At 52.9% G+C, this 16,589-nt stretch overlaps 1 protein-coding gene across 2 annotated transcripts in view; it reads right to left on the minus strand.

The window, feature by feature from the left end:
- Nucleotides 1-84: 84 nt before the first annotated feature.
- AHRR (aryl hydrocarbon receptor repressor) overlaps nt 85-16,589 on the minus strand; it is a 68,055-nt gene continuing 51,550 nt past the window's right edge. Inside the window, exons 5-11 of one of the 2 annotated variants that reach the window (XM_084880608.1) lie at nt 15,908-15,997; nt 10,739-10,868; nt 9,285-9,418; nt 7,109-7,308; nt 3,931-3,992; nt 3,273-3,414; nt 85-2,590 (exon numbers count right to left, since the gene is read on the minus strand). In XM_084880608.1, the coding sequence (XP_084736734.1) occupies nt 1,576-2,590; nt 3,273-3,414; nt 3,931-3,992; nt 7,109-7,308; nt 9,285-9,418; nt 10,739-10,868; nt 15,908-15,997 (1,773 nt within the window). In that variant the 3' untranslated portion in view covers nt 85-1,575. The remainder of the gene's footprint in view (nt 2,591-3,272; nt 3,415-3,930; nt 3,993-7,108; nt 7,309-9,284; nt 9,419-10,738; nt 10,869-15,907; nt 15,998-16,589) is intronic. The other variant, XM_084880609.1, reaches the window with a different exon arrangement.

The raw sequence follows: 16,589 nt of genomic DNA on the forward strand, positions 1-16,589 counted from the left end.
CTGGGGTGGGGAAGGGCAGTGGCCTGCTTCCCCTCAGTTGAATGAAATGAGAGGAGAACAAAGAGTGGATGGCTACTTCTGAGAGTTGGGGAGCGGGGTTGGGGGGTAGGGGGAGATGCTTCCCGTGATGAGGAGCAGGCACTCAGTTTGAATAGAAAGAAGCAGGAAAATTCTGAAACTCCACTGCTTGTCTTTGGCATTAAGTCCACAGCTACCCAGAGAGCAGAGGTGTGCTACGCCCCGTGTGAGAGCTGGGTAAATAGGACACAGGCCCAACGTGGGGCGAGAAGGGGAAGTAGGTGGCCCTCAGAGTGGCTGGTCCTCAGGGTAGCATTTACCAAACAGTTTCAGCATTAACCCAGGAACTGACACCTCGAAGACACCGATGACAGAAACACCCGCCCTGAGAGCAGCATTTCCAGATGGAACAGCAAGACCTCACCAGGGACTCCGGCCACCTCCTGAGATGGCCAGCTGCAGTGACTTTAAAGATAGGTGTCCTTGTCCTGTACAGGCAGGGCCACAGGCAGACCCCAGACCCAGGGCCTCCCTGCTGTGGCCTCCTCCTGCCTGTTGGTTTTCAGACCCCAGTGGGTTGCTCTGGGGTTCCCCTGGAACTTTGCCATCAGCCACAAGCCTACTCTGGATGGGGATTGAGGGTCACCTTCACTTTTTGATTTATGCTTTGTATCCAAATGTCCTGTAATCAGAATGTATTACCCTTCCACTTAAAAAAAAATACCTGCCTGGCTTTTCTCTAACAACTCTTCCTGGGATGGTGATTGGAGTCCTCATTTGAAAAACTGTGGCCAGTCAGCAAGACAGCGGGACAATGCAATCTCCTGTTTCTTTTCTCCACGTTTTCAACTTCTCTCTACCTCCAAACCCAGACTCCGGGAACTCTAGGTTACATGCTGCACCAAGAGACAGGTGAGCATACACCATCTTCAGAGGCCTATTCAAAGACGCAGAGAGGCTTCTAGAAGGAATTGGACATCACCCCGTGAATCTCCACTCCAGTTTGGCCTCAAACTCCACTGCGGGTCGCAGACCACTTGCTGTAGGACCTGATGCCTCCTGCCTGGCACTTCCTAGATTCCTTCCGTGAATGGAGCACGGTCACCGGCAGCTGAGTGAGTTCTAGCCGAAAGGCCTGGCTGGCCGCGGAATCCCCAGGGACCCGGAGCTGGAGGCAGGTGTGGGGCCGCAGGGAACGTCACCTCGACAGCTTTCATGCCCCGTGGGCTGCCAGTCGGCCCGGAGCTTGCTGCCACCTCCTGAGCCTGGAGTAAGCCCCACCCGGTCCACAGGCCTCACTGTGGCCGCTTCCTGAAAAACCTAGCCCCTCGGAGAGAAATGCCGTCATACCTGAACAGACTTAAGACCACTTTGCATTTAAGAACTTGGGCAATATTTTACGAAACACAGAATACACGCTTGCATCTGCCACCAGATAACAGAGGACTGAACCTGTGTTCCTTGCCGAGCACCCCGGAAGAGAGGCTGTGGCCTGCACCTGCCATCCCAGCCGACAGCACATCGGAGGGGAGCAGATGCACTGAACCAATGCCCGGCTCAGGGCAGAAAAGAGCACTCAGAGGCTTTGGGCGGCACCAGTGTCGCCAAGACACTTTTGGGGAGCATCCTGGGTGCCCCACCCTGGCTGTGAGCGGCCCATGGGGGTGAGTCCAAGGGCTCAAGCTTGATCATGGGTGCGGTCCCCGGAGCTCTGCAGTCACAGCCCAGAGTGGGAGGGCGGTGGCCCCGCACGCACAGGCAGGGGGGAGGCTCTGGCTCAGGAGGGCCATGCCCACGCTCCAGGCAGACAAAGTGTGCAGGGTGGAAGGGGGCCAGCTCCCTGCCGGGCCTGGGGGGAGCCCCCAGCATGCCATGCCCCAGGTGCGGGGAGTACAGGTGGTGCTTGGAGTCGGGCTCTGTCTTCAGGTGCATCCTGGTAGGGAAGGTGACCAGCTGTCTCTTAGCCACGTCACCGGCTCCCAGCCACACCTGGTTTGGGGACACAGCGTAGCCATCGGCTGCATCCTCGGACCCAGAGTCATTTTCCATCTTGATGGGCACATTGAGTGACAACATGGGGTTGCACGGGGCCTCCGGGGGCATGGGCACACCCGGCAACTTGATGTCCTGGGTGGCATAGCCCCCCACTGTGAGGCACTGCACCCCAGGCGGAGGGACCTGGCTCTCAAGGCTCCCCAGGGGGAAGGGGCCGCTGGCGGGAGAGTGGACCGGGCCCTGCTCGCCATCCTGCAAGGCTCTGCTCGGCTGGCCGGCATAGGCACCGGGGGCCTGGTGAGCGCCGGGGGGATTCCGGAAGGCAGGGACCGTGCCTGGGGCGCTGGGGTAGGGCACACAGGAGCCCCGGGAGGTGGCATGCACAGGGAACGAGTCACTCCTGCTGGGCTCCAGCTTTGGCTTGGGGCCGTCCTGACCGTGTCTGCCTGCCGTCCAGCTCAATTGCCTCGTGGGTCCTGGCGTCTCGAAGCAGCAGTCGTAAGCGTGTGCTTCCCTCCTCCTCCTCACCCCGGAGCCGCCGCTGGGCACCCTCCCGTGCTCCTCTCCTCCCCAGTCCCTGCAGAGAGAGGGCAAAGAAAGGGGAGGGCTCTAAGTTAGGGTGGCACTGACTGAGCCAGTCTGCACCCGCATTACCCTGCAGCTCTCAACCCTGCAGCCCGTGAGCCAGTGTCAGCAACCTCCCTTCTTGTGCATGACCCTCCCACCGCTTCCGGGTGCCAGGGGGAACTCTGAGGCCGGGGTGGGATGGGGTGGGGTGAGGTAGGGGTGTCAGGTCCTGGCATGTATATTGCATGATGTGGCATCATCTGTGGTGACGGGGGGTGGTGCCTGGGAGGGTGAGGTAGTCCAGAGACCACACAGCAGGCCAGGCCTCCAAGAGGAGAGCTGTGTCAGAGAAGGGGCAGGGTCTGGAGGGGGGGACGGCAGAGGGTTTCCATGCAAAGGGGAGGGCAGAGAAGGCAGCCACCCAGGGTCCAGACTACAGGCAAGTCCAAAGGTCCTACAGGGCCAACAGAAATCCCATCCCCAACTCCAAGCAGGCCCCCCCGCCCCCCCCCCCATGTGTAATGATGGACTTATAGGGTGAGAAGCATGTCTGGGTGTGTTCCGTGTGTATCTGCACGTCCCACTAAGAGCAAGGTTGAGCCGTCATGTTCGAGGCCACCAGTCGCTCTTTTCTTTCCTGACACCCGGCTGTGACTTCAAGGGGTGCTGGGCTGGACAGAGGCACCACTTACCCGGCGGCCTCCTCGGGGTAAAGGACGAGGTCGGGGCCACCCCGCAGGCACAGGCACGTGGCCCTGGCGGGAACCCGGGCCCAGCGGCAGGCGTCCATCTGTGCCCTGAACACAGAAATGCCGTTTTCTCCACCGTTTCTTCCTGTTGGGATGCAGACAAGGGAAAGGTGTCATGGGTACCCTGAACAGCACCTGGGACCAAAGAGCAGCTTTGGTTTCCGTGGACACGGCTCCTGGGGCCCCTCAGAACGGTGCAGACCCGAGCCCCGGGGTACTGGCCGCCACCCAGCCTCACTCGCTCCAAACAGCACTTCCATGGAGCATGCCACGGTTCCCGGGAGTGGGGAGAGCCCTCCAAAGGACACTGACACAGTTTAACCATTTAAGAAGGGTGACAGTTGCCCGGCCAGCACGGCTCAGTGGTTGAGCATCGACCTATGAACCAGGAAATCATGGTTCAATTCCCGGTCAGGGCACATGCCCAGATTGTGGGCTCGATCCCCAGTGTGGGGCAAGCAGGAGGCAGCCGATCAATGATTCTCTCTCATCATGGATGTTTCTATCTTGCTCTCTCGCACTCCCTTCCTCTCCGAAATCAATGGAAACGTATTTTAAAATAATGATAAAAAAGGGTAACATAGTGAACTTTCAAAAGTACCTGCTAAGTAATTGGGTTTTCCGTGCAATTCTGATACACACAGACTCCTGGTGGCTTTTGCTCTGCAGAAAACAGATAATAGCAAAATAATATGCAGTTGGCATGTGCTGATGGTGGAAGTTAACAACATGACAGGCATTACAGTTATGGCTAGTAGGGGAAGACACAACAGTGACTCATACTTTTTTTTAAATTAAATTATTATCTGTGTACATATTTACTTTGTATTGGTCATAAAGTCTTTTCTCAGCTAGAGATTGGCTAAAAATTCCAATTCGCGTCATTTTTTAGGCCAATAAAGGCCTAATGGATTTGCTTCAGAAAGCAGACCTGCACACTGGATGACTTGTCAGTGCCTTTATTGTATTCTGGATGGCCAGAATGAAAATACAGTGAATTCTTGTCATTGACGCTAGTTATGCTGTCCACCAGAGGTGGGGAACCTTTCTCTGCCAAGGGCCATGTAGGTATTTATAACATCATTCCCTGGCCATACAAAATTATTAACTTAAACATTAGCCTGCTGTATCTGGTCAAACATTTAATTAACTCACCCCTAATGCCTCGACAGGGCCAGACCAAATGATTTTTCGGGTCTTATACAGCCTATGGGCAGGATGTCCCACACCCCCTGCTCTACACAGTCACCGAGAGCGACTAAATTAGTGAACACTGAGCCATCGTTCCTAAGCGCGCGCACACACATGCACACACACACGGACATGCACACACAAACACACACTTATCACAGAACTTAGGCAGAATCTTAAGCCTGAGGAAACGCATTCTGCCAGATAGTTTTTAAAATTAATTTTCAAGAAAAAAATGTGGCTCGGTGGATGAGCATTGACCTATGAACCAGGAGATCACAGTTTGATTTCCAGTCCAGCACGTGCCTGGGTTTCAGGCTCAACCCCTAATGGGAGGTGTGCAAGAGGCAACCCACCAACGATTCTCTTTCATCATTGATGTTTCTGTCTTTCTCTCCCTCTCCCTTCCTCTCTGAAATCAATAAAAATATATTTTTTAAATAAAGAAAAATATAGGCTCAAAAGTGTTAAGTGTCTTGCCTGAGGCCATCTCTTTAGCAGGGGCAGGAGTGGGTTCAAATCCCACCCACCTGGCTAGCCCAGAGCCAGAGCTTCCTGCCCTGCTGTCCCATGACCCCCTCTCCACCCCCTGGTCATTTCTGTAGCAGAACAGAGACAGGAGAACAAGGGTGAGAGGCAGAGGCTAAGAACAGAGATAAGAGAACAGGGACAACAGAAGGGAGAGGAAAGATCAGAGGAAGAGGTGAATTGTCTCTCTCAGTTGGAACATGTTCATTGGACAACTCAAATATCTGTCATTCTGGGTATGACTGTGAATGACTGCAAAGGCCCCTGGGTATTGATTTTGGAGCACAAATACGTAGATAGATTTACACATACAGAATCCATGTACAATCAGGCATGAAGGTGTGTCACAAACCCGTCAAGGAAGTTGTGAAGAGCTTGGATAGCATCTGCAGGGACCACAAAACACATCCAGAGCAGCCCTCAGGGCCTCCGATTCTCTGAGTTTGCACCTTCCACTGTCTCAGCTCAGAGGGACGCGAACATGACGCCTGAACTAAACCTTGGTTTAGGAATTCCATTCAGAGCAGCTGGAAATTCCCAAACCAGGAAGCTCGAGGCAGTTGTTCTCTCCTTTCTTAGGATGTTGAACAGAACCAACGCTCTCTGAGGGCCTTTGTCTTTCCCTATTCTGAGTTTTAAGGAAATTCTGTACAATATGACACCTAATATTGACTCAACTGGCATTACGTGTGCAACCCCATGCATTCACAGCACCACTAGGGGGAGGCAGAAGCCCAGCTTGCACTCTAAGGGGATGGGAAGGATAGAATTTTCCTCTCTTGTTTGTAGGGTTGGAAAAAACATATACAGAAAAGTCACCATGTGGTTTTAATTATAATTATCAGGCCACAACGACTTAAAAACACAGAGAACCCGAAGACAGCAAATGAAGATGGAAAATAATTCAGAGTATGAGGGTGTTCGTCTGGGTGGTAAGACAGCAGGTGCGTACAGACTCACCCCCCCCCCACCAGACATTAAGTCCTTTGTAATGGGATCTGCACAGTGGGTTGGTCTTTGGACAATAACCTTTGTCCTTCAGCACTCCTTCCCGATTTAGTTTGCTTCCTCACTTACACCTATAGCTGTTTTCATGGGCTATTCTGTCATCTCTCTCTTGTGTGTCATGACATATTAAATCTTTAAAAATAAAAAGACATATGTGTTTCACTTAAAATCACTCCACAAAACTGATGTCTTAGCATGCTGGCGCGCATCAGAGACCCAGAGGGCAGCCCCGGGCCCATGGCTGTGTTGCTGAAAGCCACCTTCAGGGCAGACGTGTGAGACCAGCAGCAGCAAGGTGGGGGTTCCTGCCGTGAAGGCAGCGGCTCCAACGGCAGCCCCGAGGCAGACCACACCGCAGCGCATGGACATGAGAACGAGCATCTGGAGAAAGCAGAGCGCACAGTGGGAGCGCTCCATTCACAGACTGTGTCTGCTGTAGGATTTTCTAATCACCGTGCCGGTGGGGAACCCCTGGCCCGCAGGCCCTACGAGGCCAGCGAGATCATTCTGTCTGGCCCTGCCGAGGCATGAGGGTGAGTTAATTAAATATTGGACCAAATATAGTGGTTAATGTTTAAGTTGATAATTTTGTATGGCCTCTGAGTGATGTTATACATATCTAAATGGCCGCTGGCAGGAAAAAGACTCCCCACTCCTACTCTGAGTGGTCGTGGAAGACATCAGAGGTGAATCGTGGGTACTGATGAGGAGTGGACAGTCACACCTGGCCCCCCTCAGAGGGACAGCTGTGCAGGTGGCCGCTGGGGCTTGCCTGGAACTGGAGGATTTAGGAACAAATGGTGGAGGCAGTGTTTGCTGCCACGGTCCACAAAAGCAATTCTGTTTTGCTAGTGGTTGCTCCCATATATGTGAGCTTAAAAACACCACATTTCTCTCTCTCTCTCTCTCTCTCTCTCTCTCTCTCTCTCTCTCTCTCTCTCTCTCTCTCTCACTTTCCGAAGATGAAGAAAATGTAGTAGAAAGTGCTCCATGCCAGGCACTCCGCTTTGAGCACTGGGATGGTGAGCCCGGCTGCCGAGGGGCTTACTCACTTCGTGTCCATCGCCGTGGAGCCATCTGCCCTGTGCTTCGTCCGCAGAAACGCTCCCTTCATCTTCATCTCAGCCACCGACGGCAGGAGCACGGGCACCACGACACAGAACAGCGAGAGCTGAGGGGACAGGACGGTTCCCGACGGCGCCTTCCTCTTCTGGCCAAACAGGAATTTGAGTTTTCCTTGGAACTGCATCGTCTGATGTTTTAAGGACAGAAACGCGTTCACAGAGTGATTAGCGACATGGTCAGAGGAGGTGGCAATGATGTCCTCGGGGATCGGAACTCGGACAAGAGCCTTATCCTCAGTCACGGGGGAGGCAGGCACCAGCATTTCTCCCTGCTTGGCCTCCGAGGGACAGGAACTGCCCCAAGGCCTCCGAGGGATTCCCAGGTGCTCTGGAGCCTCTGTGACCTCCTTTCACTGACAAGTGTGTGCTGGTGTGTGCACTCACGGGTGTGTGGCTGTGCGAGCCGACCCTCACCTGTGAGCGTGAAGGACACAGGGACCTGAGGGGAGGGTCTCCCAGACCCAGCAGCGGCTCTGCTTCCTCGGTGGTTAGGATGGAGCAGAGAAGGCGGGGTATCGGGGGGAGGGGAGCCAGAAACTGGGGAAACACCCCCGAAGGGACATGTGTAGGGGCTGTGGCATCTGAAGAAGCAGGTAAATGCAAAGGAGAAAATTAGTTTCATTCTCTACTGTTTTTGAAGTGACTGGATTTGTATTATGCACAATGTTTTTATTAAGACAATTGTTAATGCAGAAACAAAACAACAGCCAAGAGGAAAAGGTTAATGAAACTGCAGCCACCGGCTGGTCGCAGCCTCTGCTCTGAGCCCTGCCTGCAGAGACCTGGGCTGGGCGTCTGAGTAAGTGATGCCGAGGGTCTCGAGTCCTGAGGGGGTCTGGCCCTCAGCCCAGGGCCGAGGGGCAGCTCTGATGTGAGATGGTGTTTGTGTGCATTTCCCAAAGGTCTGGGGCTGGGCTGGGGGTGGGGGTATGCAGTGGCTCAAAGGGCTCTGAGCTGGAAAAGCTGGAGCAAAACACGCTCAGTGAGACAGGCATTGATGCAGCCAGCCAGTAGGCGGCGCCCGAGGACTGGTCTGCGGGGATGGCTCCCTCTTCCAGAGCCACTTAGAGGACGGATTCACAGACACACCACCGTCCTCTGTCCGTCTTCCCTTCCTACATGCATGCTGAGCACCAGCTAGAAGTTTCCAGCCCAGCTCTGGCCCAACACTCCGGGGCTTTGCCAAACACCAAACACCGAACTCCAGGGGCTCGTGCCTCCCAGGGCCACAGCCCAGGTGTGGAGATGGACCCCGAGGGGCTCATAGTCCAGGTGGGGACACAGACCCCAGATAGAGGCCCAAAGTCCAGGAGGGGGAGACAACTCCTCTGGGGCACGGGGCCAGGTGGGGCTAGAAGACTGTGCAGAGGTTGGGGGCAGCAGTGCACACACCCAGGCAGGGCTGGGAACTGAGCCCCAGAGCCCTCACCACCCCCCAACCTAGGTCCCTGCCCTGCAGCACTGATGGTGAAAGGCGCTGGGGTCAGAGGGTCTGGTGTTGAATTGTTGTCCAAGGATGGGAGTGCTGGGCTTCTAGGGAGGCTGTGACCCCGAGGAGAGTGTGGGGACTGGGCTGGGGAGGTGACAGAGGCTCTGGAACACAGTCGGGGAGGTGGACAGAGGCTGGCACAGCTAGGTGCTCTGCTCTGTTGTCCCCTCTGAGGACATCTCCTCCCTTCCCTTCATCCCTTCAGGGAGAAACTGGAAGAGGAAACAGTCAAACATGAGACGTGCGGACACAGTATGTATCTGCAAGAGAAGAGCTTAATCCCAATGGCCTGGCAGGCTCGGGGTCTCGGGTGCTTGTCGGGTGTCCTGGGGAAATCTTTGCAAATGAACTTGAAATAAGGGTACAACTAAACACAAGTTAAAACTCGGTGCAGTGTAAGACCTACTGCAGAGTTTTAAAACGTCAGCCGGGTCATGTTCTCTCTTGGTCGCAGGTGTCTCAGGTTCGCTCTCATTCACCCACCTACCATCACTCAGTCCCACTGAGAACCGCATGCAGTCCCCCCCCCCCCCCCCCCCCGGCCCCTCACTTCCCACTCCGTTCCTTCCGCCACAGGACGCAGGCCACTCGACGTCACCTGCTCCGCTCACTCACCAGGAAGCCCGAGGTGCTGTCCAGCAGGCAGCGCACGCGGCAGACGAAGCAGCGTGTCAGGAAGGCCGAGTACTCGGTGGGGCCGGCCGCCCCCTCCTGGGCCTGGAGCAGCCTCCCCAGGATGATATCCTCTCCTGCCCAGGTGGGCGCAGGTGGGGGTGGGAGCCCGAGGGCAGGGGCAGGGAAACGGAAAAAACATGCTGATAAGCAAGGCTCTGCATGCCACCGCCAGCTATCACCATGTGACACATCCCCTGTGCTCCCGCCCATCCGGTCCCAAAGACCCCACAGTGACAGCTGCTCCCACAAATGTGCTCACAGTCCTTTGCCTTTAAAAACGTCACTTCAGCCCTTGCTCGGTGGCTCGGTTGGTTGGAGCATCAGCCCATACACCAACAGGTTGTGGGTTTTCAAGGCACAGGCTGAGGTTATGGGTCTGATCCCCAGTTGGGGCTAGTATAGGAGCAATCAATCGATGTTTCTCTCTCCCTACCTCCTCCTCTCTCTGTGTCAGAAGATTTGACTTTGGGTGGTGGGCATATGGTCCTATACACAGATTTTTGTAAATGAGTAATCCACACATGTAACCTATATGACCATGTAGACCAATGTCACCCCAATAAAATCCTATATAATAAAAGGCGGGGGGGAAGCACCCACAATACAAAAAAAAAAATCAATAAAAACAAATGCTCTGGTGAGGATTAAGAAAAAGAAACACGTCACGTCAGTACGACTGCACGAGTGACACACGGCTGTTTAGTCTGTCCCTTTGGAGCCTGATAGGACAGGCTTGCATGTCAGTACCTGGGTTTGCTTTCTCCACTCAGCTTTCTGAGGAAATTATGCTGTTGCGTGAGGCTGTGTTGGAAACTTTTCTTGAATCGTTTACAACTTCTGGGGAGAACTACTGAGACTCACTCCCCGCGCTGGGCCCCAGGGGGAGGCACCCTGTCTCCTCGTGCCCAGCGCGCTTCCCCTGCTCGCCAGTCTGCCCTGCCGCCCCCGCAGGAGCTGGACGCCTGCCGGGCATGTCCTGAGTGGGCAGGGGCCTCGCTCTGGGTCTGGTGGGGCTCTGCCAGGAGGGCGTCCTGCCCGCAAGGGGCACATCTGTGAGCCAACAACCATCTTTGGAGGCTTCTTTCTTTTCTAAGGTAAATCGAATGGGGCCAAAGGAATTCCCTGGAAGACTGCATCCCTGGGGGAGGACAAGCACCGCAGCCTTTTGGGGAGGGGTTCCCAGGCCCTGGCCGAGCACAGAGATGCCATCAGCCATCAGGCTCGGGAGCCTGAGAGCCCTGTGGGCCGTCTGGAGGGGCAAGAGGAATGCGGGAGGAGGTCTCTGGAAGAGGGGGCGCTGCACTCATGCGAAGGGAAGGAGATGCAGGTCGGGTGGCAGTTTCCCCGGGCAGTCCGAGTGTTGACAAGCCGGGCTCCCAGTCTCTGAGACCCACCTGTCTCCGAGCGCAGGGGCTGCCCACACACCACCTGGGGAGGGTCCATGGCCCAGTGGAGCTGCCGGCAGAAGTCCTGGCGGTCGTCCACGTGGATGTAGTCATAAATGTTCTGGTGCATCACGTCCGTCTGAAACATCACAACAGTTACCCCGCCTTACACCAGGGAGTTACACACAGTCCCCCGAGACCAGTTACCCCAGCCTTGCCCCAGGGAGTCACACACGGTCCCCAGTGATGACTGCCTCACAAACACCTCATCCAACTCTCTGGAGCAAGCCCTATCTGTGAAGGTAAGGCCACAGGAAAGACTGCAGTGTGGCCTCAAGGCCATTCCCTCCCTGGGAGGACCGGCCATGCCACGTGGAACACCGAGCCCCCCAATCTCCAACCAACTGCCGGGCGGTGACTTCGGAGGCAGAGCGCGGCTCAGACCAAATATCTTCGAGAGCCAAGATACCCACTTTTCTAAATTGGTTCCGGCCTCAGGGACTCAGGAAACTCATCACACTGTATGGTTTTGGGCACTTTGCAGCCAAAAGTTCATTAGGAAATCACCCCTGGGGGTGAAGTAGGAGCACCAGTGCCTCCTGGCCAGTGACTTCCTTCTTCCTGGCACCTCCAGGCCCCGCCCACCCCTTCCAGGATGCCCCATGGATGCACCGACCACAGTCCTCTCTCTGGTCCTCTGTCCTCCCTTTGCTCAGCACAGAGGCCGACCCCTGCAGCCTCAGGTCCACACTGGGAAGCCTCCGTCTGGGGCACAGAGGCCACAACCAGGACCATGAAGACTGTGGCTATTGTCGGTGACAACGTCCTCAGAGTCTACTGATAAATGACGAGGGCCCGTACACATCTCCCATGACTTCTCCTTCCTGTAACTCTGGCAAAGGCCGGCTGGGATGCCAGAATGTCAAATAAGACACCCTCAGGGAGGCAGAGCAGGAATGTGATCGTAACTCAGAGTTGGACCCCAATCTCTGTGCACCCACAGTCCAAACAGACTGTTTTCACACAAAGAAGTGGACACAGAGGTCAGAAGTGGTGCTGCCCTTGGTCAGGGTCGTCCAGGGTCAGGGGCTCTGGATGTGAATGTGGGACCAACAGGCAGAGACCAGCTCCTGGTGGGAGGGGACACACCAGGCTTCCCCTCCAGTTTCAGACCTGCTGGCTCGCACCTCACCTGGCAGCTCCCACCTCACCCGAAGGTTCTTGTCTCACCTGGTGGCTTCCAGCTCCCCTGATGGCTCTCACCTTAGCTGGGGCTCTATCAAGTGCAGTACCCACAGGGATGTTTTCCTAATACACTTTTGTGACTCCAGGATAACTTGTAGGCTGGAAAGTACCATGCCATAAATATACAGCGTGCTGAGTTCCCCGGGTAACCACCGCCCAATCAGCAAGCAGGACACCCACCGCACCTCGTGGGCCTCTCACTCTCTCCTTCCCGGGGGCGGGCATGCTGGCCTGCTCGTAAGTGGAGCACTGTGTGCTGTGCTCCTTGGTGCCTGTCCATTCACCCACGTGTGTGCCTGTTCATTCACCCACCAAGGCCATACTATCTTAACTACTGAGTTTCACCCCATCGTTGTATGAATTTTGCTGTATGGGTACCCCACCTCTGGCAAAATCCCTCTCAGGCTGACGGACATTTGGGCTGTTCCCTGCCTGGGCCTGTTGTCTCTGAGAGCACACCCACGCGTGGAATTACTCGGGCATGGAGGCCAAAGTTCAGCTTCAGGAGATGATGCCAAACAGCTCTTCAAAGTGAGCACACAAGTCACACCCTCGCTGTGGAGAGTGCAAAAGCCCAGTTGCTTTCCATTCTCGCCGGCATTCGGCACTTCAGCCCTTCTCGTTTGAGCCTCTGTGGCAAATGTGTCATGGTTTCTTAGTGTGGTTTTAATTTGCACATCATGAAATCTAAGGAAATTGAGCATCTCACAGATTTATTGGTCTTTAGATGTGAGTGTGTGTGTACACGTGTCGTGTGTGTGCGTGCATGTTGGCCATTTGCGTCTTTTTTCTCCATTTTCCATGGAGCCGTCATGCTGACTTGTCAGCGTTCTCTGTCTGTTCTGGTCACCAGGACTTTATCGGGCGTGTTCTACTGCAAGCATCTCCACTCCCTGGCCCGCCTTCCCGCTCTCCTAACGGATCTAACACAGTTGAATTCATCAATCTTTCCGCAAGGATGGGATTTTGTCCTGAGGAATCTTTCCCCATAGATCTCCTACTTCTGCTCTGTTATCTCCTAGAAACTTCTACATCCACCTAATATGTATTGTGTACGGTGTGAGGCAAGAATCAAGATTTGTTTTCCTGCCAGTAGATCTGGTTCACCCAGCTCCATTCATTGACCATTTCCCCACCATCGGCAGGACCACCTTATCATGTGTGCACACCTGTCTGCTCTGACTGCCAGTTCCCCTGCAGGTCTATTTGTCTGTGCTCGCACTGAGGCCATAATCTCTTAACTACTGAGTTTTGTAGGAAGTCTTATATCCAGGATCATAGGTCCCCAAAGTCCCTCCCTTAACCTGCTCAGATCACCTTAGCTTTATGCACCTCTAATTAGCTTGCCATTTTCCAGAAGAGCTGCTCAGTTTTTGTGGCAATGTCATTAATTCTATAACTTGATCGGACATCTTTATGATATTAAGAGTGGCCCCGTGCACAGATTCATGCACATTGAAAGGAAATTAATTAGAAGAAATATTTTAATATTGCTATTTGCCCTTTCTCTATAATAAAAGTGTCAACCAAATTCACAATTGACAGTGCAGACTGAAACACACAAATGCGATTGGCACCAGGGAGAGCTTTATATGTATCGCGCATGCGCGAGTCAACATTTATTTTTAATTTGCCAGTGTGCATCATATGTACTGGCAGGTCGGTTGGTCAGATGGTCAGATGGATGGACGGTTGGTCACTTAGCCCTTTACATATATAGATTGGGTCTTCCAAGTCAATTTATCTGGATCTTCTTTAATTTCTTTAAAGATTGTTTCATATTCTTGAGTCCTTACTGAGGATTGGGTATTTTCCCATCCTGTTGCAGACAGATGGCATTTCCCCCTGTATGGTTTTGTTTAAGGAAGAGTAGGCTGACCTCTGAGCACTGAGCAGTCATGGTTCTCACTGGGTTCCCATTATTCCCTCATGAGTTTTAGTCAGTGACCCCAAGCCTTACAGAGCCCAGGAGGCAGTGGGCCGCCCACAGGTCTCCGTGGGTGCCGTTTGTCATTGCCACACCATAGTTATTAACGAAAGGAATGTGTGGAATTAACATGCAAGGTATGAGTCTGCAGCTCAACCAAAACAGGGGACAGATGACCTCGGAGAAGGGCATAATAAAACCGGAAAAGGCATTCCTGACTAAGGCCAATTTGAAGACATTAAATGTGAATATTTTCAGTTTGAGGAAACAAGGATCTGTATTGTAATAATTAGTGTGGCACGTCTGACCGCCCTTCTTCTTTCTTAACCTCCTAGAGCTTGATTCCTAGGACGTGAGGTCAAGGGAAGTAAATGGTGGGAAAAATGCAAGGAAGGCAGAGAATAATATAACAATTATTCAAATAGACAAAAACATGGCTTTGATCAAGTAAAAGCAGCCGTTATTTTAACTCTGAACCATCATTATGGAGTTAAGAATAAAAGCATTACTTGAACAAAATCCTCATGCCAGCAGTTATCTTTACTTTTTCGTGCAAAGTCAACACACTCCACAGAAGCCCTGGCTCACACGGGGACGGCCTCCCCACCACTGCCCCGTGTGAGGACAGACAACTTCTTCCATCAAAAAAATGGCGACTGAAATATACACCTAAACCCATGTATTCACCACAAAAAGTACTGGGCTTGAGATAGACAATGGGCTCAGGCTGTGATAGAAAGAATCTGGATCCCGACTTTGTAAATCATTCTGCGCAAGGAGCTCACAATAGCACAAAGCTGTCCTCAGATTTTTATGAAATATTTTGCATAAATTAGAGTCAATGCCTGATTTAATGGCATTTGGAAACAATTTCCTTATAATAAAAGGCAAAACTTTTTTTTAACTTCTAACTCTTGGAGGGAAATAGCCAAGCTCCAATAAAACAAAGGTCCAATGACAAGTTCAGATCTGGAACCAAGGCTGTTCTACAGGACCCCTGCCTTGATCGCCGAGCCAACATCTTCACTAAAACCTCCAAATAGCAGCTAAGGAATTCACGGTGCAACTCTTGGTGACAGCACAAAAAGGGAAACCAAATGCGTGTCTCTAGACTCAGCCCTGCAGAAGCAATTGGGGGAAGTCCGTTAAGACTTCACCACTGTGGGCTGGATTCGAGTCCTGTCCACTTCCTTGCCCTGTCCACCAGCTAGGGAGCCATTCACCCCAACCGTGCCCACCAATCTACTGGCCACTTAGGGGTGAGCAGCACTGTGTAAATGAGCTTCTGTGATGTACAGGAGGAGACAGTGGACAGGGAGGGCACTGGGGCTAAGCTGGCCACGCCTGGTGTTTGTATTGTCCCAGGAATGAGAGACTCATCTCAGGATATGGACAGGGTGTATTGTCACACACGGCTGAGTGCAGCCAAGAGAGAAACACCTTAGGCAGCCTCCTCTGTAGCGGGGCTGGTGTGGGGACACGTCTCAGGAGTGTCACAGGGCCCAGTGCCCTTGCCACGCAGAGGAGTGCCCTTTGCCTTTCCTGGGTTTTGGGGGGACTTCTCATTGCACCTTTTCTTAGAGGAGCTGCCCTTCTGGGTCCCAGCCTGTGATGAGCCTCGGCCGCAGCTCTTGGCCCCAATGTCTGGAACCACCCCCCTGGCTGGTCTGCGGCAAGATTCCAAATGGATTATCTGCTCACCCGAGAGGACGTGTCCAGAACACACTTTGTCCCGGTGTTTAGGCATTGGTCAATGTTGCTGGCAAGGACTCTCCAGAGCATGATGCATGTGGGGGCTGTGCCACAGTCAGCACCGTTGCTGCTGTTCAGATTTGGGACACCCTGGACACCCTCACACCTCTTGCCATGACTGAGCCCCAGACAAATGCTTAACTGATAAAACCCCTGTGATAAAGAAAGCATGGTTTTGGAGATGTTTGAACCTTGAAGAATGAGCATTTACAGGTATAGGGACCTACCACATGGCAGAGAGAGGATTTGCTCACCTGGTGGAAGCCCAGGTAGTCCGCTATCGTCGCTGATGCATAAAATATCACCCCTTCCGCGCTCACCACCAGAGCAAAGCCGTCCAGGGACTGGAAGAAACAAAAACCCAGTTGGCCTCAAGATGCATTCATGCAATCACTTGAAATAAATTACTACGAGCCTCATTTTGCTTGAGTTTTCAACCTTTTCTCCCCTGCTTTGTAGTCCGCATTCATAATCCCCAGTAGTACTTACTGTCCGTTTATTTATGACCATTTTACAACATGTCCCCAGTTAGCAGATGACATGGGCATTTGGTCATGGTTTATGAGGCTCAAGACCTGGGTTATTGTTCTTGCAATGATTACAAATTTACTCTATAAAAAGTAAACGTCATCAGGACATGATGACACACCATCAGTACTTGAAACTAAACACAAGCCTTTCATTTCACCTGTGTGACTTCCTCACTCGTTCACCATCTTTACTGTGTTCTGTTTTTTCTAAAGGGCTTTAATCATGAAAAAGTGTTGAACTCCATCAAGTGATATTTCTGTACCTACTCAAAAATAACCTCACACATTTTTGTTAGTCTATTAATGTGGTGACTTACAGGGATAGATTTCACGATGAAGAATCACTGGCACACGTGGGGTAAATATATCTGATCGTAACTTTACATGCTATGAACTGATTCATTTC

Source organism: Pipistrellus hanaki (genome assembly GCF_964339955.1).
Source record: "Pipistrellus hanaki genome assembly, chromosome: 4".
Taxonomy (NCBI): domain Eukaryota; kingdom Metazoa; phylum Chordata; class Mammalia; order Chiroptera; family Vespertilionidae; genus Pipistrellus; species Pipistrellus hanaki.